This window comes from Perna viridis, chromosome 7 (genome assembly GCF_037379345.1).
Source record: "Perna viridis isolate PV_CMFRI_1.1 ecotype Kerala chromosome 7, ASM3737934v1, whole genome shotgun sequence".
Taxonomy (NCBI): Eukaryota; Metazoa; Mollusca; class Bivalvia; order Mytilida; family Mytilidae; genus Perna; species Perna viridis.
Window position 1 is genome coordinate 38,835,506 of NC_142451.1, and position 23,191 is coordinate 38,858,696.

The 23,191-nt window shown below is 32.9% G+C and overlaps 1 protein-coding gene and 1 long non-coding RNA gene across 2 annotated transcripts; one reads left to right on the top strand and one right to left on the bottom strand.

The window, feature by feature from the left end:
* Positions 1-4,252: 4,252 nt before the first annotated feature.
* On the top strand, positions 4,253-21,788 carry LOC148612625 (uncharacterized). The gene is made up of 3 exons (XR_015924443.1): positions 4,253-4,293; positions 19,033-19,111; positions 21,372-21,788. It is a non-coding gene; the product is annotated as an uncharacterized LOC148612625 (long non-coding RNA).
* LOC148612626 (patched domain-containing protein 3-like) lies at positions 8,819-11,216 on the bottom strand. Its single transcript, XM_088594270.1, has 3 exons — positions 10,600-11,216; positions 9,967-10,167; positions 8,819-9,508 (listed from the first exon to the last, which is right to left on the bottom strand). The coding sequence occupies exons 1-3, from the start codon at positions 10,775-10,777 to the stop codon at positions 9,165-9,167; spliced, it is 723 nt and encodes a 240-aa protein (XP_088450396.1). The 5' UTR covers positions 10,778-11,216; the 3' UTR covers positions 8,819-9,164.
* Positions 21,789-23,191: the final 1,403 nt, after the last annotated feature.

The following is a 23,191-nucleotide window of genomic DNA, read 5'->3' on the forward strand; positions in this document are numbered from 1 at the left end:
GTGGTAGTTAAAAAATTATCATCGATTATAAGGTATAGATGTAGCGTTTCTAATTTCGTGTATATCAGCAAAGTGTAACAAGTTATTAAGACTGAAATTTCATCAATCTACAAATAATTATCCACGTGAACTGACCACAAAAAATGTCTATAGCTTCACCGTTCCCAATCAACATTAGACAATAATATAATCTGCAAACTGAAATGTTATTAGCATCTCTAAGGTAAGCTAAACGAAAATTGGCTTAAGTATTGTTTTAATCATGTTTGTCTAGGTCATGCGAAATAACAAACTTTGGGACAGTTTACGCTTCACGAGCTGCGAAGCGGTTTATGAACAAGCGTAAACTGCCTCAAAGTTGGTTATTCGAGAATTACATGTTCAAAAAAGGAAAACAATCCTTATCCTTATAATTTAATTTCTTATCAATTTAAGTCAAAATGAGTATTTACACCTTCAACAAAGCCTTGTTCAGTTTGGTACTATTTGAATTGAAGACTGCAGACCGATCGATGTGACCCGTGCAGGTTCGGGTGTCAAAAGAATAGGCCTGCAGCAGCGCTAAGCTTGTCGTAAAAGGCTACTAAATAGTCCTCAGAACCCTAGCTGGGGGCTAGGGCGCTCTGCCCAAAGAGCAACTGGGATGTGTGCCCCAGGTGGTGGAATGGGGTACCCCTGGTGTGTTACATGCTGGGGTTGTCAGGCTATAATACGGAAAACCTGACTGCAAACCATAATGGTGCACCGTGTTGGGAAATATGCCACGTTCCTTGCACGTTAAAGAACCCTACTGTGGTATTCTCCCGGAGTAGGAACCATAAGGCACCGCCACAGGAGGCTAAATTGCCCGACCCTACCCACCACTCCCCATTTCCAGTGGCAATCAAAATTTGTCGACCCCATTGTCCTTGTGTCCCATCCTTTTTTCATTTCATGTTCATTTTATCATCAATTTCATGTTCATTGTCTGAATATAGCTGAAATATTGCTGCTCGGACGTTAAACCCCAACAAACAAACAAACAAATCGATCGACGTTAATGACGTCATAATATAAAAAAAACTGGCCCAGATGACCAGATGAGAAATAAACAATCAAATAAAATTATTTGTAAATAAAGAAGTAAAGGAGTGATACCATGAATTGTGAAACACACACACACACACACACACACACACACACACACACACACACACACACACACACACACACACACACACACACACATTAATTAAATAATATAATGTGATATTTTAGGTTCAATTTTTATGCAACGTTAACACGACTATAATTTTTTTTCAACAAAGTCTTCATCATCTGGGTCAGTACGCCGATGTTATAGTTGAACTCACAAGTGGACGAAACGTATGCCGAAGAAATTTCGGTCCTGGGTTCAGATGGAAATATTTACTCATATAACGAGTTATGTGCTCGTACAATTGGAGAATGTGCTACAGAGGGCAACATATTTTTTAAACAAATTTCAGAAGTGATTTGAATGCAAGGAGAATTTCTTTTTCCACTGTATCAACTTCCATCAGGGCAGATATTTTTTCTTGACCGACTGATTGGAGATGCAACTACTGCATCTGGGAAAATTTCATCTGCTAAAGCACTGAAATTCAGATTTAATCTTCAAAAAGAGCACTCTGACCTGGCTAGAACATGGGCAGAAACGTTTTTGACTAACATAACCTCCTTTTCGAACAGTAATATGAAGCTAAAATATTCTACTTCTGGGAGTCTGAGCGAAGAACTGAGCAAAATCGTTTTTGGAGATATTGCTTTCTTTCCGAAAACTTTCACATTGATGATAATATTTTCATGTCTTACACTGTCGGGTAGCAACTGTGTAGACAATCGGTATAGCCTTGGTCTCGCTGGTGTATTATCTATAGGGTTGGCCATTCTCGGTTCGTTTGGTTTAGTCAGCCTCTGTGGGGTAAACTTTGTGGATATCGTTGTTGCTACGCAATTTTTGATATTAGGTAATTGAAAAAAAAATGCAACACAGATATAGTTTAACCTTCAACCCTTGAACTTTACAGTTAGTACGAGTTGTTCCTTAATTACATATGCCTACGTGGTTAAAAATGTTAAAGTGTTTTTTTCCGAAAAATGTAGTATTAATTTGTTCGTGTAAGTAGTTGTACATAAAATTTCATAAATTTTTACATTTATAATAAAATTAAACTTAATTTTGAAAAGAACAGGATTAAGAACATTTAAAGGAAACTTACCCATAAAAAATCTTATTGCAACTTAAATAAATTTATGCAAAAGTAGACAGACTCATACAGGATTAAAATTATGGGCTTGATGTAGGAGTATTTAATTGAAAGAATGAAACGACACCAGAAGTATTTTTTGAATAAAAATATTAATGTCTTGATAGAAGAACTTTTGGGAGAAATTCAAAATTCAAAATTCAAATTTAAGTCACTTTCCGTACTAATGATATACATGCGTCGTCTCTCATCACTTTGTAAATGTTTCATATATGATTATAACTTAAATTGAACTTCTATTTTAAGGTTGTACAATTCTGTTTTGTTATATGAATTATGTGACATTTTACATCGGAGTGAAAAACGGGTTTTAAAAAAACTTGCATCGGGCAACATGCTACAAGGTTAAAAGTAAAGAAAAATATGAGGGTCTAATAGAAAAATATTTTGAAAAGGTTATTTAAAAATGTGTCCTTTTTACACCAGGGAAAATTGTAATACTAATATTCTTTTGTTGTAATTTAGGAACTTCAGTTTGAGACGCAATTAATTTCAAAGAAGATTTAGATATTCGTGACCTAGTTTTAAAAGATTCATACTTCTACGATTCTTATGATTCGAACCGCAACATGTTTGGTCAAAATCCGTTCATATCTATCGAACGACATCAAACTTAAATGCGATCAACAAACTACTTCAAAATGTCAAAAAACGATGCTGATATAGCTGACAATTTTCAACTGTCATGGTTGCATTCTTATATGAACAATACAGAATATGATGGTTCCTCTGATGCTATTTTCATAACTGGTCTTCAAAGTTTTCTTGCTTCAAGTGACGAAAATCTCTAAGTTAATGACGTCACAATAACTAGTTCGTCCATCGTTGCGTCATGATTTCATGTACGAAGTACAAGTCTTTTAATTTCCAGTTTTCAGGCTGGAATGATGGAACGTCTTCGAGGCATTGTTGATGCATCTAGCCTCCCAGTGTTTGTGTTTTCACCCTATTTATCTTTTATGAACAATATGCTATGATAGTTATGCAGACATTGCATCATTGGGTATATCAGTTGGTGATGTTTTCCTTGTTACAGCTATTTTTATACCCCTACCAGTTTTAATTATACTTGTTACTTTGTCTGTTTCAATGCTAATGGTCGGAGTAATTGGATTCATGTATTTCTGGGATTTGACACTGAGTTCATAAACAATGATACATATAATAATGTGTGTGGGGTTTTCAATTGATTTCAGTGCTCATATATGTCATGCTTTTGTTCAGGCTGAAAGTATGAGTAAGAATTCAAGGGTTGCTACTGCGATTGATCGTTTAGGGGTTCCAATTGTAAATGGTGCCCTTTCTTCAATCATAGGAATTTTGATGTTAGCAAAGAATTTTAGCAAAGAAAAGCAAAGTTATTTAAATAAAAAAAAAAAAAGATTTTACTTGTTTGTACTACAATGATGGACGAAGTAATATAAGATTAATATTTATAAAAGAATTGTATATAAGTACTGCTAAATCAGAAAATAGAATGTATTTTTAATGTAATACTGTAGGAAATCCTTTTTTATACATTTGCCTGTATATTATCAAACTTCGCCTTATACATTTGGGACGATCTGCTTTATTTTCAATTGCAAAAATGTCTTCACCCTGTGGTGTGAGGGTTTCCCCGTCGTTCCTTGAAGACCCATATGTGGCCTTTTTTATCCTCCCCAGTGGGATTATTGTCTCTTTGTTACATGTATATTAACCAAATCTATTCTCGTTATGTGTAAAATAATTTTAATGTTTTTTCCATGACCTGATATAATATATGTATGTAGATATATTTTAAAATAAACAAGATCATATTTTCACTTAATTGTCTAATTGTGTTTTTTTAGGATTAAGGTAGTCATAAGTGTATGATTGGGCTACTTTGCCCTGATATTTACTTGAACACAGGTAAACCACATGGAATTTAATACGTAAATTTGGCTTAACCACCCTTATGGTCTTAAAAATCATTTCCGATTATCTGTCGATGAAGTAAATATTTAAAATAGGTATATACATTGTAAGTATATAATTTGTTTGTATATAGATCACAAGTAGCTAAATCGAAGCTGAAATGTCAACTTTTAAATTTTATTTGTCATTACTACAAAAGAGGATCAATATTGTGTGTCATTAGTTGGCCTCGACGTTGATTGTAAGCCCCTTCACAAAAGTATGTATCTCTTAGACACAAATTGTCATCGAGATTCACAGTGATTTTTTAAAATGATTTTAACATGTATATTTGAAACGTCAGTTGTTTAGTGATATATATTGTCCATAAAGAGTTATGGGTACTAACATTACATAATGCCGGGACGAAAATTGCTGTAGATTGTCAATACTGTTCAGAATAGAGTAAACAAATAATTCCTTTTTTTCCCCATTCTTTATACTACTATTTTGCACACGAATCTAACAGAATTACTTAAAATCAAACTAATCGCTGCTTTTACATTGAGCGTGAAATTTAAATATACACACGTTACATGTACTACAGATCAAGAAAATCATTCTGATTCTTACAACAAAAATCATCACATCATTATACGGAGATTTTTGATTGACAAAATGTATGTACAGCTTACTCGATGCAGGAACTGCCTATCTTCTCGCAGCACCTAATATCCCCAATGTTTTAGTGAATGTCGTGCTGTTGGCTTTTGATTTATTGATAAGTTATATGTACTTTTGTCTACAAGAAATATACATGTGTCAAAACCTTACATTACACCAAAAAAGATAGATATTTCACAAAATCTGTAGCTATGGTAACATAATTTAAAAAATATTAATTTTCATGACAAATTTCGGGTGCCTTCCCAAAATTGAATTGCCAAAAGACAGGGCAAGAGTTTTCCTCGCCACTAGTTTACAAGGAGTGTTACTAACTGAATTGATTTATCCAATATCTATGTTTTATGTATAAAAGCAAACTGTTTGTGATAATCCGCAATTAAAACGATAGAAAACTTCGATTAAGCGTGCGATAAGGATTCAGATATACGATTTAAGGGTGTTATACTGATAAGGCATGTGATGCAAGGACAGATAAAGGATGTGAAGTCACAATGTGTAATACGGTAAAACATTTAAGTCTGTCAGACGTCTAAAACTACTTCAGTTACTACTTAATGAATAGTATAAGTATATTTTTTGGAATTTTGGAAGGGATTATCTGTTTATTATTGCCAGTGGTGTCTATCTATTACCAGATAACACTGGAGTGTGAACGGGAAACGCTAATAATAAATTACTAAGCTATTTTGGAAGTTTGTAAGTGGTTTTGGATTTTTGTAATTAAAGCTATCAAATTTAATTTCAAACAAAATGATTTTTAGCAGATTTGAATAACCTTAAAGAAGGTAAGGACTTTTCAGAGTTTCAGGGTTTGCCTTTCATCATATAATAACAATTGTATAACAATTGTTGCCTTCATCATTTTATCCTCAACTTATAATTCTTGAACTGATGTGAATTACTCGTCGGCAGTGTTCACTGTTGTTCCTGTGATACGGTATCTGATTGAGTTCATTGCGAGTATCATCAGTATTACTTTCATAATGACTTCCATTTAAAGTGAAAATCAATAATTTGATAAGCAGATAGGAATTATGATTAACTTCATGTGAATTTTTAAACTTAAGGAAGCACTCGACAAATGACACGCAAGCTCCCACGGTCTGACTAGAAAAAATATATATCTGAGTGCTCTCAAATCGGTAAAACAGGTAGTTCTAAATTGAACAGAAAATATTTAAAAAAAAATCAAAACAATGTACGATGTTTAGTTTTTTTTCTCCCCTGGTGTGCTAAATAGCAATGGTCAATTAATCATTTTTTATTCCAGTACATTGTATAACCGATAGACATACGTTCTATTTTTAAGTGTACGTATTTGTAAGAGTAATCAATGGAACTAAGGTTATAGCGGTAATCAAAAGAATATAATCCAGGGACAAAGACCAGACATGGAAAACAGAAACACACAACAAAGAACATAAAGTAACTAAAATTATACATTAGGGAAATAGGGAAAATGGAAAAAAAAACAGAACCTGTATGTAAAAAATCCATCGATCTGACAAGACAATTTCACTCAAGGATGCTTTTTCTATTTATTGATCTCTGCTTCATTTGATTTACTCAGAAATTTTTCAAAAAAGTATTGGTAAAATGAGGTTTTTGACAGAGCAATCTGCCATTGAAATGTTCATTTACAGTGCATTTTGATGAAACAATAACTAGATACCAAAATAATATGGAATATCTTGTCTTTTTCCCATGATTCTTATTGTGGAAATAGTCAAATTAATCTTCAAAATAGTGAGGTTTTTCATACCGTATTTCATCCACACTCTGATTTTTACAGAGACCGACCCTTAAATTTATGAAAAATGATAAAAAAAAATAACTTTTGAGTGCTACTAATTTAAAAACAGCATTTGCCATTTTATTTGATAAAAACATTATTTATCAGTTCACAGTGTTCCATATATCAACATATTGATTTGACGCAGATGCTACCTGCCTGTTCAGTTGTAAAAACTGACACCAAGAAATCGCTATTAAGCATGGGCTGCAACTATACTATATGTGTTTTTGAATGATTTTCGCCCAAATCAATGTATTGATCGTTTTACATCAGTTATTTCCAACTTTTCAAAAAAAATATTAGAAAAAGCGACTTGAAAAATCAAATGCTTTGTATTCGACTTGAATGGGAAAAAAACAATTAGAATAAGACGTTTATTCATTATTTGTACGTGTCTTTCATACGCTGTGTTTGTCATATTTTTGTCTATAACCCATAAATTCCCTGCAAAGGTATAGTTCTTGAATGTCATCTTCCAGGGAGTGTTGTAGCAATCATAAACCTGGATACCACTTTATATTCCCTTTTTCGTTTAAATACCGGAATTTGAACTCTAATATGCAACTCGGCGGGGGAAAAGCAAAAGGACCCTTACTGTTGATCTTTGTCCATACAACCAATTTTTAGTGAATCCGGGTTCTTCATTTTTTTTTGGTTCCAGGATAAAGAGTATCAAGTTCCAACGTCTTATCATGGTATTGTTGTTTTACTGTTATGGTAAAATACGTAATAATTCCTGAAAACTTTCGATAAAATGATACCACCCTGCTTCTATCCAGTGACAATTCTACACACATTTATAGAAAAAATATAGTTCAATTGTTTGAATTGAACACATTGAATCGGATCGGTGACATTGTATTGATGTAATCTCTTTCAAAAAAAAAACATACCCGGGAACTAAATGCGTCATTTTTAAGTCTGTTTGCAGTTTAAAAAGACAGTTTAGTAAAGTATAGGGTATGATGATGTCAACGGACATATTGTCCCTTACGTAGACTTTCGCGAAAGCCTCAAGAGGTTAAGATATCTCAAACAAAATAATTCGTTTAATTTATTTCTATATTGCCAAATTCAAGGAATTTAACTCTAGTAGTTTCATACCAAAAGTCCCAAGCATATGCTGACATTATGTTAAAGGTGATTTAGAAAATGGGAAGGAAGGTAAAATATATTGGCATTTGTCTTTCTTTGTGTTCACAAACGACAAGTATAATTGTAGAAGACTGTTTTAATTCACATAATTTTATGCAAATATATAATTACATTAACATCTAATAAATAAAGGAAAACAAAAACTAAAATTACACACCAATCATTAATGTACTACCTAATTTTCTTTTAATCTACTATTACCTGCCTGAACTTTTCCATTTAATCTTTTACTTTCACCATTTAGCATTTTAGCCCCATCACCCCTCTCTCTCACGGAAAGTCTCGTAATCATAAGCTTAGGAATGCATTCTTTCTGATACCACCACTTTATATTTATTTTCACATGTTATTTTTGAGTTTCTATTATTGCTATTCCGTTTTCATGTGAACTGCTTGACACATCGATTTCCTTATTTTCGCTTTTACTCTCATCAGACACGTCGACATAACTTGGTCAAATTAACGACAACATCACCGGTAATAATAACATTGCATGAATTGCACCAAATGACATTACAATAAATAAACATTACTTTAAAAAAAGATAAAAAATGAAGGATTTTGAGAATGCTAACATCAAAATTCCTAAGATTGAAGAAAGGACGCCATTTAAAATCGGACCTTCTGAACGATCAATGGCAGTAGCAACCCTTGAATTCTTACTCAAACCTTCAGCTTGAACAAAAGCATGACATACATGAGCACTGAAATCAATTGAAAACCCCACACTCATTATTATATGTATCATTGTTTATGAACTCAATGTCAAATCCCAAAAATACATGAATCCAATTACTCCGACCATTAGCATTGAAACAGACAAAGTAACATGTATAATTAAAACCGGAAGGGGCATAAAAATAGCTGTAATAAGGAAAACAACACCAACTGATATACCTAATGTCTGCAATGTCTGCATAACTATCACAGTATATTGTTCATAAAAGATAAATAGATGCGCCTACAATGCCTCGAAGACGTTCCACCATTCCAGCCTGTGAACTGGAAGTTAAAAGATTTGTACTTCTGACGTAAAACCTTGACACTACAATTGATGAACCACTTATTGTGACGTCATAAATGTAGAGATTCCCGTCACCTGATGCAAGAAAACTTTGAAGACCAGTTATGAAATTAGCATCAGAGGAATCATCATATGCTGTATTACTCGTATAAGAATGCAACCATGACAGTTGAAAATTGTCCTCTATATCAGCATCGTATTTGACATTTCGAAGTAGTGTATTGATCGCGGTTAAGGTTGATGCTGATCGATAGTTCACAGTGGATTGAATGTTCAAAGATATGAACAGATTTTGACCAAACATATTGTGGTTCGAATCATAAGAATCGTAAAAGTATTAATCTTTTGAAACCAGGTCACGAATATCTAAATCTTCTTTCAAATTAATTGCGCCCCAAACTGAAATTCCCAAATAACAACAAAAGAATACCAAAATTACAATTTTACCTGGTGTAAAAAGAACACATTGCTTAAATAACCTTTTTGGGTATTTCTCTAATGGACCCTCAATTTCATCTCTAGTCGTTGCCTTTGATCTTTTGTCTTCCTTATATTCTTCTTTACTTTTAACCTTGCAGCATGTTGCCCAATGCAAGTTTTTTGAAACCCGTTTTTCGTTGATAGTCATAACTCCGATGTAAAATGTCACATAGTTCATATAGCAAAACAGAATTGCACAACCTATAAAGAAAACGGAATATTTACAAACTGAAATGAGTCGGCACAGGACTATCGTTAGAATATCAGTGGTACTAAAAGTTCAAATTAATTTCAATTTCTATTATTTCTTCGGTATTGTACATTGTGTTCGGAAATGGGTGTTACAAATGTACTGACATCGGCATGTCCGTCATACTGATAACCGCAAAAATCGACGTAGCACAGTTAACCGTTATAGATATAATACTAAGCAATTTAAAGGCAAAAAAGATAAATAAATGTCAATAGATAATAGAAACGACCTCTGTGATAAAAGTACCTAAGTTACTAATGTGACCCGAATACTAACTTTTTCATAAAACACACAATATTTAAATCAATATATACGACCATTCTTTTCATCGTATGGACCATGTATTTTCTTAGAGGATTAAAAAAGTCTTACTAACAGTACGTTTGTTACTACGTAGTCAATTTACCTGTGTACCAAGAGAAATTTCTGACGCTAGGGAAAACAGATGCAGCACCTGCACAAAAGGCAATTATATCTGTAATTGATGTAATAGTAATGGCTACTCCGCTGGTTTTCATGGTATTGCCGATTCCAGTTTGAACTTTATCCTGACTATTTGTATCAGCCAGACCAGACAATAGTATAAACATATCATCAACACCGATACCTATAATAAAGTAAAAAGCAAACTGCTTGCATACAATTTCTGATTAAAATGTGGTTAAGATACAATACACAAATTATCACAGGTGTGACTATACAATTTTTTGATTTAGAAAACCTATTGTCGCTCGTACACATATTCCTTGTCCTGTCCAAGGCAATTATGTCGTCTAAATTGCAGTTCACTCAGACCTCATATTTAATCATGACAATTTCGGTAAAACTACGTTTACTAAAACAGATTTATTTTTACGGGATATTTATTTTCAATTTTAGTCACATTTCCATAGCTGATACAAATTAAAGTGTATTGCATAGTAGTGTAAATATATTTTCGTGTATTTTTCGTATTTGTAAATGACCACTTGTTATTTGTCCCATCAACGAATCATGACATGAATTAAAATTACTCAATTATCTTTTTATTCTCTCTTACCTAACATCAAAAATGGCATTGCACCAACGATGTCTACAAATTTTACTCCACAGAGGCTGACTAAACCTAGCAAACCGAGAATGGCCAACCCTGTAGATAATACACCAGCAAGACCAAGATAATACCGGTTATCTACACAGTTGTTATCCATCAGTGCAAGACATGAAAATATTATCATCAATGTGAAAGTCACAGAAAAGAAAGCAATATCTCCAGAAACGATTTTGCTCAGTTCTTCGCTCAGACTCCCAGAAGTAGAATATTTCAACTTAATATTACTGTCTGAAAAGGATGTAATGTTGGTCAGAAACGTTTCTGCCCATGTCGTACCCAGGTCAGAAAGTTCTTTTTGAAGATTAAATCTGAATTTCAGTGCTTTAGCAGATGAAACTTTCCTAGATGCAGTAGTGTCAGTTCCTATCAATCGATGCTAATTTTTGCGGATATAGACAAGTGGACATACTCACGGATATCACTTTTCGGGGTTTCAAAATATGATAGGCGTTCTATAAAGCTAAAATTAATTTTGCGAGTACTATTTTTTGCGTTTTTCTGCCACCGTGAACATAGCAAAAATAAGTACACCACGAAAATTAATACATTTTCAGTTTATTGTCATCAGCTATTTAAATTTGACAAAATTATAACTCGTGTATCCCCATGATAGCACACAAAAGGATTTTAAACATCGCTAGATTTTCCTAAATACAAAAATACCAGTCATCACAATATTACTTAATCTGGTATGCTTTACAATGTTTTAAGAGGTATGTTTTCGTCGGCGCATTCGCACGAAATACAAAAGAAAGCCTAATCCAAAAATAAAACGGATAATTACCTGAAAAAGTACTTTAATACCAATCAAATTTTACCATGTCCTGATTTTCACTTGCTTCACTTCCAGTTGGAGCATACTGCTTTAAACCAGATTCTCTCTCCAACTTTAAGAGTCCGAACCCAAGACCAATGTCGATTAATCCGATGATAATTACTATCTTAAACGGATGGTCTGCCATAAACCTTCCATATCGTTCAAATGCACAACCATAACTGTCTCAACTTTAGCATGCAGTTTGTAGGCGCACTTCATCTTTACCATAAAATATATTTATATATTATAGACATCTTTAAGATTTTTTCAGATTGAAATAAATCTTTATGTGTTTCATTTTTGATATGAAACATATTTTGTGCTTTGAGTTAAAAATAAATAAATAAATATAAAAAAAAACAACAAAAAACAAAACACAAACATAAAGAAAAAAAACAAAACCCCCCCTCCAAAAAAAAAAAAAAACAAATAAAAAAAAAACAAACAGGAAGAAAACAAACAAAAACAAAAACGATATGACTTGAGAAAAAACCTGATAGTCCGCAGAAAATTGTGATGATTTCCTCATTTAGTTCGACAATATGAAATAACGGATACATATTTTGGTCCATCCATATTTGGTACAGAAACTCTGTGGGACATCACGTTTTCTTACTGTATCACGCAGAACATTAAAAATAGACATTTCTATCTATTAGGCATGTTTTTCTACACAACTGTAAAATGTTTTTATTTTTTCATGAAATCTCGTAACGATTCTTTTGGTGAATAGTACCCGTTGATTAATTTGGCTACAATGTATGATTTACTCAACAGCAACTATATTTTTATATATTTTGACCATTTGAAGAACTCACTGATGATGTTTTGCTTTTACACACAAATTAAGTGATTTGTGTTAAAGATTAAACAGATAAAAAACTTAACTAAACTAATTGATATGAAAAATCGGAGGATTTGTTTCAATTTTTGGAAGATCTGGGTTCTATTTTAGTGCAAACAATATGGATTATGCTGGAAAAAGACAGACCTGATTCTAAATATTCGTTGGAAAAGAAAGATATACAAGTTCATAAGGGGTTTACAGGCTGCATTGAACAATAGTCATGACAAGCTAGTAAATATAGAACAGAAACAAACAGAGCAATCTGAATGTATACAGAGAACCTGTCAAAACAAAATTAAGTATTCTATTTTATTTAGTAGCTTGTAGGCGCACAAGCACCTGAATTATATTATTGTTACGCACCAAAGTTTCTTTTTATAATATTTTCAGCAATATAGTAATTACTCAATGACTTTATTTTTTTTTATAAAAGAGTTAAATTCAATAATTAAAATAGTTATAGTTTACAATAACAAGGAAAAAACTTGTTAAAAATTACTAGTTATAACTTATTTTTTCTGTGCAAACAATGTTTTTCGATAAAATAATAATAAAATAAGATTGCTTCCGAAATTTTTACAAAGTCCTTCGTTCGGGCCAAGGTCGACAAAATGTCATATAGAAGTGTAAAGCAAAAAAGCAATTTCAATTTGATCCGCGATGTTTCAGTTGATGTTTTTTTTTCTGCTATAGAAGTTAATTTATTGATAATTAAAATTCAATAATCATGCAGCATTGTGTAATATATATCTGAATCGCCCCCGTTTAGTTTTCATTTCATTTTATAATTGTGTTATGGAAAAGATGTACCTCATATAAATAGCCTGTTGTACATAACATATATCTCCATCATAATTAATGTTTTTATTATCCTTGATGGTTGAAATCTTTTTTAAATGTTATATCTGTTCAACCATCCTAAAGTCAGTATCACATACCGAATATAAGAAGAAACCATTTTAGCATAATAATCATAATGGTGCACTATACAGTTACATTTAGGTGCACTATTTTGCACACCAAGACCTGGTCAAATTTTGCAAAACTTGAAATTAAAAGTTGAAATGTAGTGGAGACACTGTTTAATTGTAGTTAAGAATTTATATATATAGACAGATGTAATATATGTAATGGTAAACAGGTGAAATTTAAATGAAGAATGGTATCCGGAACGTTTCAGTTCCCTGTGTATTAGCTTCTCATCTCAGCATCAGCTGGCTGATTTAAAGAAAGTACTTTGCACGAACTCTTGGAACTAAAATTGTGGGGAAATGAATGGAAATGGTGTTATTATTTTTACCTATTTCTACCTCCATGCATGTTTTCATCCTGTGCTAATGTCTGACTGCATGGTACTTTTTAATACATAGTACTTGGCTGTTAGGTTTAGAAAGGCATTCATGATTTGTACTAAGACTCAGTAATATTTGTTTCAATATGTTACCATGGTTACTGGATTTTATAACCGTAATAACTTTATTTCTTCTAAATTACTTGAACCCCCACACATAGGATTAGAAAAATAAGTACTTTTTGTATCACAAAACACTTTATTGCAATTTAGCACCTAATTTATGAGGACCTTATTTGACCTACAGTTTTTGTTAGGGGGATACTGGTGCTTGTTTTAATATTTGTCTTGAATTCTATTTATTTTGTTAACAAATATCCTTGTTTAAACATGTTTTAGTTTCGTCTATTCAAAAAAAAAATTAAATATATTGTCCATCGAGTTGTTTAAATAAGTAAATCATGAAAGCTTCGAAGCAACTTAAAGCTTACCATACAGATGCTTAATATTTCGTATAAACAATTTCTAATGTAAACTTATATTGGTTACGTACAAGAAGCTTTGGGTAGTTTGTTTTATAATTCTGTCACGTTGTTTACTATTCTTAGCAGATTGGAACCTTCAGAAATATTCCTCTTGTTGTACTTTAAAGATAAATTTATAACAGACATAATCAGTATTCAATTTTCACATCCCTCCATTTAAACCATACAAATAATCAATACTGAAATTATAATGAAGATTTGTATATAAAATGAACATGAGTATATGCACATCACTTTTAGCTTAATTTGCATAAACCTCGGGAAAGGTATTTTTCTGTTTCAGAAAGATGATTCAAATGATTGGTTTTGTTTAAATGTAAATATTTTCAATAATAAGTTATTTCGAAATTGTTGACCAATTTATAGTGTTTTCATCTTTACTTGATTGGGTCATTTTCACATCCCTCATGTGTTCATGTTTGTCTAACGTTGTAAAGGGAAACCTTATTTATTTCCGTTTATTCTTCTAATAATCATTACATAACATTACATAACCTATCTATTAAAAAACTCATGGCCATTAGTCTGACAATTCTAAACTTCCTTTTTGAATCATTCGTATAATTATTTGTAGGGGTGTGTTGTTATTATTAGACAATTTAGATATTAATGATTGATAAAATAAATAAATTTACTTGAAATCATAGTGCATCTGAAATCGCCATTTATATCACATGACTGTGTTTTGATTCTTCTATTTTGTTTTATTATTGTCAAGAATTGAATTTTTCTGCGGTCTCCAAACAAAATTAAAGAGAACATTTAATTCAATCTAAGCATGGCATTTTAGGAAATCTTGCTTCGAAATGTAGAGCACCATTTAATCATTTTCCTCCTTAATAGATGATATATTCAATGTATCCAATATTCAAATTTCTGGAGGCCGACAATTGTTTTTAATTTTATTTTTATATTTTCACAGTACGGTAGTCAGGATCCCATATTTGAAGAAACTTTTTCTTGGTCTTTCAATTTTTTGTAGTATATTTACTTAATCTACGGATTAGAATGCAATCTATGCGGTCTAGTATATATCGGTGAACCACAAAGAAATTTTACCAATAAATATGCGGTCATCGTACGGGAATTAATACCACCAAATTCGCGACAGTTTATCAACATTTTAATCAACAAGATCATTCAATCCTCTCTATGAAAGTTGAAAAAAAATATTATTCATGGAACAGTCCTGTCATACTGTAATACTGTACGCAGACTATGTACTGCCATATCATATTCGAAATAAACTCTATGCCATACCTGCTACAAGATTAAAGTCATCACTACAAAAGTTTGATGGTTCTCATCAAGAACTCGTGGATTGTTATCGTGTATCCATCCGTACCATAAAAACTGTTTTGTTCATCGTGTCATTCTAGAAAAGCAGAGGACGTTTAACTTATCGGTGCACACGATCCATACTAGTGGAGTCCGAGTTGCTCCTTAACTTTTATTACTTTGTATGTATTATTTAATTTACTTTATGTTGGTTGTTGTGATTGTTTGTTTTCCATGTCTGGTCTTTGTCCCTGGATTTCATTTTCTTTATTTCCTCTAGAATGCTGGTTTAATGGCTTAACAGATTGGAACGAAAATTGGACCACAGTTTTTATTATGACAGAATTTAGCTGAACCTAACGGTTATTGAGATATATGCGAAAAACTACTGTCTGACCCCTATGTTCTGTTTTTCGACGAATAAAAAATCCCCACAGCATTTCTATCAGAATATCTCAAGGAACATTCATATCAAGTGTGATTCCAATTGGTCAGGGTAGTGTCAGATGAGAAGATTTTGAAAAAAAAACATTAAAAATAGCAAAACAAAAAAACGAAAAGGGCAATACCTCCAACATGGCTAAACAGATTAAGACGAAAATTTGACCTCTGATATGTATAATTATGTTGAACACTTTTACTCGTGTCAGAATTTGACTAAACCTAACAGTTTTAGAGATATATGCGAAAAGCTACTCTCTCACCCTATGTTCTATTTTTAATAACGGTGGCCATGTTTTCCGACGGATCAAAAAAACCCACCCACATCAGTTTTATGCAAGTTCTGTATCTTGATGTTGCATGAGGGCATTCAACAATAAACTAATAGTTCACACCCTCAATCATGAAGGTCGCTAGCGTGCACATAAGCAGAATTCTTGATAAAAAAAATCAAGGTTACTATCTTGCTCCCCATCCGCCATGCATGCCCTCTTCCGCAGATGACATTACATGAATTGTAATGTTTATTAAAAAGTTCAAAGTTCGATGAAACAAGAAGACACATTTTCCATCCCTCCCTCCAGGTACATGTAATTCAATCCCTGTCTCTTTGTAAAACTTTTGGATCCGCTCTGGTGTTTATAATACATATATAAAAAAGGAAAGATGGCACCCTTTCAAAAATAAATTACATGGTGACACATTACCCTACTTTGGGGATGGAATAACCTTTTCTTGGAATCAAAGATACATGTAGAATGTTTTAAAAGAAATCTGGGAATTCATGGAAATCCTAAGCAGGTATTGCGACTGGTAATTTCATTTCTATTGTTTTAAATTCAAGAGTCAAACACGACATACATGTGTTTCTCTGGGTTAATCAGGATAAACAATTTTATTTCTCAGGAGTTCAAGATACTAATCCTTCCTACTGACACCTTTTCTTCCAATAGAGCAGAAGACATGTAGTTACACAATATTTGTTTTAGAACAGTAAAAAACAAGTTGACAGTAATTATTCTAACATAATGATAATGCAATATCAAAAGTATACAAACTGGAAAAAAAAACAAAACAAAATTAACCTCGAATCAAATAATAAATCAAAGAAAAAGTAAAAACCCTAACAATAGAAAAGAGTGACCCTGTATTAACAAGCATTGCGTTTTGAATTATGGAAAAATATCAAGATTGTTTTAGAAAAAAGGGAAAAATGTATCAGTTGAAAGAAACAATAAAAATGAAAAATTGATAGAAAGGAAAGAAACAGGTAAAAGTTCCAAAATATTTTTCACTGGGCAGAAATCTTGATAAAATTCAAGATTGGTCTTTTGTTCTCCACCCGCCATGGAGTATTTTTGTTTATCATTCTGGTTTAAATCTCAAAATTCCTAAATTTTATTCACAGGTGTGTGTGTAGAAAATGTTCAGCAAAGCATATAAAAATAGTAAGCCTTGCCAATCAGATTGAAGTTGCAATAAGCGGTGGGATTAAATTAAAGTCGTATACCACCATAAATTAAACAATTGCAAAGAGACTATCTACCATATACACAACCTTCATAGCATTCAATTAAAGTATGGGCAGTAGAAAAATACATGTAATGAAAATGTGGATTCTGTCAAAGAGATAATAACCCCCCCCCAAAAAAAAAATGAGAATGAGAGCTTGGAAAATCTTTCCATCAACTCAGGATGACATGTTGTTTCCTATATACATGTAATATAGAGATATGCATAAATACTGTGAAATATTGTTCTGAGATGCAATTAGGAGAAACATGTAACTGTATTGCGTTATGCCAGCATCAATTGAGTATTTCATGATTTCAAATTGAGCTAACAGGCGACGCGTCAACGGAACCTGTAAACAGATATTTGCGATCCATCAAAGAATAATTGATGCTAGCACATCTTAAAACACAATGATTAAATAGTTATTTCCATTCTAATGCAACTATCAAAACAATCCGTAAAAATATTAAAAAATAATCAAAGTTTACCAATGCGCCTGTGCAGAAATTTTCAAGGCATCAATTGATATTTTACGTCATCCAATCAGAGTTCTCGTTATACATATGAAATAGTATTAAATAAAACATGTATGTGAACAGCGGTTGTCTCTACCAACCCTGAGAAGTGTTGAAGAGTAATCAAGGGAACCAAGGTTATAGCGGTAATCAAAAGAATGTAATCCAGGGACAAAGACCAGACATGGAAAACAGACATACACAACAAAAAACATAATGTGACTAAAATCATAAATACAAAGTAACAAAAGTAAATGAGCAACTCGGACTCCACTAAAAACTGGAAGCATGGACCAGGTGCACCGGTAGGGTAAGCGTCCTCTGTTTTTCTATAAACACTCTCCGAGTTGCTCATGAAAAGTCAAGTCCGGGGTAGACAAACGAGGAAAGGAAAACTATGACACGTTGAATAAATCAGTTTTCATGGTGCTGATGGATACATCATAACGATCCACGAGTTCATGATGACGACCATAAAACTTCAGTAGTGATGACTTCAATATTGTAGCAACATAACCCTGTTCCAGAAGCCTATTTGTTAGAGTTCTAGTGCGATACAAAAAGTCTGCAAAGTTTCGGCAAGCTCTGGCATAACGTATGAGTTGTGATATGAACACGCCATACGCAGGAGCCGAAGTGATGTTGCTACAGATGAAAGGAAAAATGACAATTCTGAAAGAAAAGTCATCACGTTTGTCGTAAAGTTTGGTCAATAGTTTTCCTTTACCATCGATTTCTAAGTGTAGGTCAAGATATGAGGCTGACTTCACAGTGTCTGTATTATCCTTTATCTCAATTTCTTGGGTAGATGCGATGTATCAAATCCCCGAAATTAGGATTGTTTAAAGATAATACGTCATCTATATAGCAGAAACTGAGATTGAATGATCTAGCCAAACGATATTTTTTTCTTTCTGATCAGATCAGCTATAAAAGTGAAGAAATACGTCAGCAAGTAAAGGAGTACAATTTGTTCCCATTGGAATGCCGACCGTTTGTTGAAAAACACTGGGCAAATATGTTGTCGATCAAAAATTCCTGCATTTTGTAAAAATCTTCTTCTGTATATTGAAAATATCAATTTCTCACAAGCATGTGTAATTAATATATATGAATAATTTTATTTTCAGAAAAAAATAGAACAGATAGTACCCTCAATCGATGGTGAATTGACAGACACAAATACTGAAAAGATATCTCAATCTTGTGGTAAGACAACATTTTGGAAGCTTTGAAGTAAGAGTAATCAAGGGAACCAAGGTTATAGCGGTAATCAAAGGGATGTAATCCGGGGACAAAAACCAGATATGGAAAACATACAAAACAAAGAACATGAAGTAACTAAAATCAAACATACAAAGTAGCAAAAGCTAATAAACAACTCGGACTCGAATAAAAACTGGGAGCATGGACCAGGTGCACCGGTAGGGTAAGCGTCCTCTGCTTTTTTTAGAAACACCCGTCGATTTGCTCATATAAAGTCAAGTCCAGGGTAGATGAAACGAGGAAAGGAAAACTATGACACGTTGAATAAATCAGTTTTCATGGCGCAGATGGATACACCTTAGCGATCTTGCAGCAACATAACCTTGTTATGAAAGGATATATTGGGAAATGCCACAAACACAATAGTAATCAACCATGAACATACAATACACGAAAAAGTATTAAACAACAAAAAGGGATATTCATTGTAATATGACTGAATGAATAAAATAATACATGTGATTAAACTTCACAAATTATGATTAAATCCTCAATGCAAAAGATGCTGATATTTGCATATTATCTCTGTTTATTTCCACAAAATCGTTTTTCTGGCATGAACTGGTACAGCAAAAGTGTGAAGAGAATGACAGCGATGATGACAATGATGATATGGACACTGAGTATTTTGGTTATTTTATAAAGAAAGTGGAAGGGTGGGGCCAATCAATATTCTCATGCATTGGATTTTAATAAGACTTGGTAAATTACTTTTGCATATCTAAAAGGTTGGACCCTATTGACTTTCAAGGTCAAATTTTCAAAACCGTCAGTCAACCAATGTAGAAGGTATGAAACAGTTTTTTAGCTCACCTCGCCAAAGACCATGTGAGCTATTTCCATCACTTAGCGTCCGTCGTCGTCCGTCGTCGTGGTTAACAATTTTTCAAAACTGTTCTCCTCTGACACTACGGATATAAGGATTTTTGATCTTTCGAAAAACATGGCCGCCGTTGCTAAAAATAGAACATAGGGGTCAGACAGTAGTTTTTCGCATATATCTCCAGAACTGTTGAGTTTAGCAAAATTATTTCTACGGCTGAAATGACCCTTATTATAAGGCCTTCAAAAGTCTTTAGGGATCAAAGTTGTCGGATGACTCTTTGTAAGAGTTATTGCCCTTGAAAGATGAAACTTGTTTTTTTATCGCTGAAATGATCATTATAATAGCCCTCCCAATGTCTTCTTTAGTCGAAATTGTTGGACAACTCTTTGTTAAATTTATTGCCCTTAAAATCAAACTTTAACCAGGTGAGCGATTCAGGCTCCTGGAAGCCTCTTGCTTTTGGTGTTTTATGCATGTTTAACTTTTAAAATGTTCTTCTCATAAAACATGCAACATAAATCAGTGAAAATTTTCTCTGAGCGGCCACTTTTAAAATGACAGCCATTTTTTTACCGATTTAAAAAAAAATACGTGGATTCAATTAAATTTGGAATAATTAGGAAACATTGTACTTAAATTGAATGGTGATGATGAAAATTATATCAGAGCAGCCATTTGTTTTGCCCTTGCTTGGATTTCAACTATATTTAGTTTATTCAGGAAAAGCCGAATCCTGAGTTGAATGGTGATGTTGAAAAGTTTATTCGAGCTGTCATTTTCAAAATGGTTGCCTTAATTAGTTAATTTAAATACGCTTCTTCAATATGCTTAGTGAAAAAAATATTGTGAGGTGAACAGGTGAGCAATTCAGGCTCTGGTGAGCCTCTAGTTTACATTTGTCTATATTCCAGTGATATTTGGTTTCCTTTATAAACAAAGTATCTTTGAGTTGAATGGTGATGATGAATGTTTTATATAGCCTTATTTTACTTTTTCCTAAATTTATGTGTACAACGAGCTATATTATTCTATTATGGACTTCTCAAGAGGGAACGGTTTTCCTATATAAGTGTTGTTTGATGAGTTTAGTCCATGAGCCATAGTCAGGGGACTATACTTCTCTCATGTAAGTCAAATCCCTGGTTATAGTTACTGTGATAACAAGGTCAAAATGTGTCCATTCAGATATAGTGAAGTCTCCTTATTCAATGAAATGACATTCTTTTCACCTGTTGTGTACTACAACTCAATAAGGTATGGTTTTCAAGGTGAGAGATTTATGCTCTCATGAGCCTTTTGTTGAAAATAGTTTTAGTAAGGATTCATTAGATCTTTTGTGAATATAATCTCATTTTTGAATTCTTTTTGTTGGCACAGCAATAGAGAGTGACAAAGCCTATTCTCAACAAACAACGTGCTCCAATTGGTCGCATGATTTGAAGTCAAGCAAAGAGATATTCAATGAAGTCTTGGAAACTCTGTCAAATAGCACTTTTGAACATTTACAATCACAACCATCACAATCTCTTGCAGATTTGAATGCTGTTACTAGGCAGTACTACATCAGGCAAGCCACATCTGCTTTCCAAGTCATATGTGAAGCAATTGCGCCAGACCAAGGACCTGCTCTGTTAAGGAGGCCCTACAACACAATAACAAATCCAATAAGAAAGATAGTGTTGGGAAAGATGCATTAACAGAGACAGATTTTGAAGCTTAAAAAATAGCAGAAGATCATAATATCAGAACACAAATTCTCTTTTTGATTGCAAACAAGTACTTCAAGTCTGAAATGTGTAATCTGTACATCCATAAAATTGATAAAGCAAGGAAACATACATCTACTTACGGCCCTAGTCAGTACATTACACCCATGAAAATTACAAGAGTACGGATAACTAAACAACACATTCAGCATTTTATAGAATTCATATCATCACTCTGTTATCTCCAAACAGTTGGATTTGGTTCTAAAATTTTAAAACTATCATCTGGCATACAAGTAAAAGTTCCTAAAGTTATCCGTACCATGATAGGATCCCGACTCATAACAGTATACACTCATATTGTCAAGAAAACTCAGTTCAAATGCCATTCAGAGCGACATTATTTCAAATCATCAAAAGCTGCGCAGCATCTCAACTGATGGTCTAGAACAAGGAAAGGCAAATGATTTGATAAAACAGCTAAACGCATTAAAAAGCCACCTGAAACATGATTTTCAAACCCACCTGACAACAACAAGTACTTGTATTCAATATGCATTGAGTGAAAAGTCCTGCAACCATCAACATTCAGAAATTTGCATTCCCTGTGAAAACATTTACCACACCAACAATTCTATTGCAAATAGCACAGAATCCTTAATCTTCATAAACCATCAGACAAAGGAAGAAGTTGAATTTGACATCAAGAAATCATTCGACAAATTAATTAATTGGCGTAATCATTCATTTAGATCTGTAAATTAAGACAAATCCAAATTCAATATTAAAATATGTAAACAAAATAGTCAATGTCAGAATAAGAATACGGTGTTAACATGAACCATACAGCGATTTCTTTCCACTGAATGGAAAAAAAATATGTAATTGTCCAAAATATATATACATATATTTTACATGTTTCTCTAATGAAATGCATTGCCTGTGTTCTGTTAACTGTGAACAAAATTGAACAAAATATTTTATAGTACACTCCACATTGATGAGCGTCTCTGATAATTTACCCTCTTACCAGACGGCAGAAAAAAAGTATTAAAAGACAAACTAAATAAGCGACTCGCTTAAAAAAACAATCGATTTAACCGATTGAAGTTGACTTTTTGAAAATAGGGTATAATCTTTTTAAAAGTTTAATTTTCAAACAATAATTTAAGTACCAGTCCATAAAAATTCAGCCAGTGCCAATATTAAAGTGATTCACTGTGAAGAAAAAAAACCCACCGAACAAATGATGGTTTTTCAAAATACATATGCTATATTTTTATGTAACAATTGTCCTTTCCATATTCAGATCTCTACTTTTGAGAAACCCATACATTTATCTCACACAATAATCAACCAAATCAAAGCAAATTAAGAACGATAACTCTTGCAAAGTGTCAATTTTGTGTAAAATCTATATGTTTTTTATCTCAAAAGCGCAACATCCAAATGAAAAACTGAGACGGGTTATGGGATCAGTAATTCTTTCTG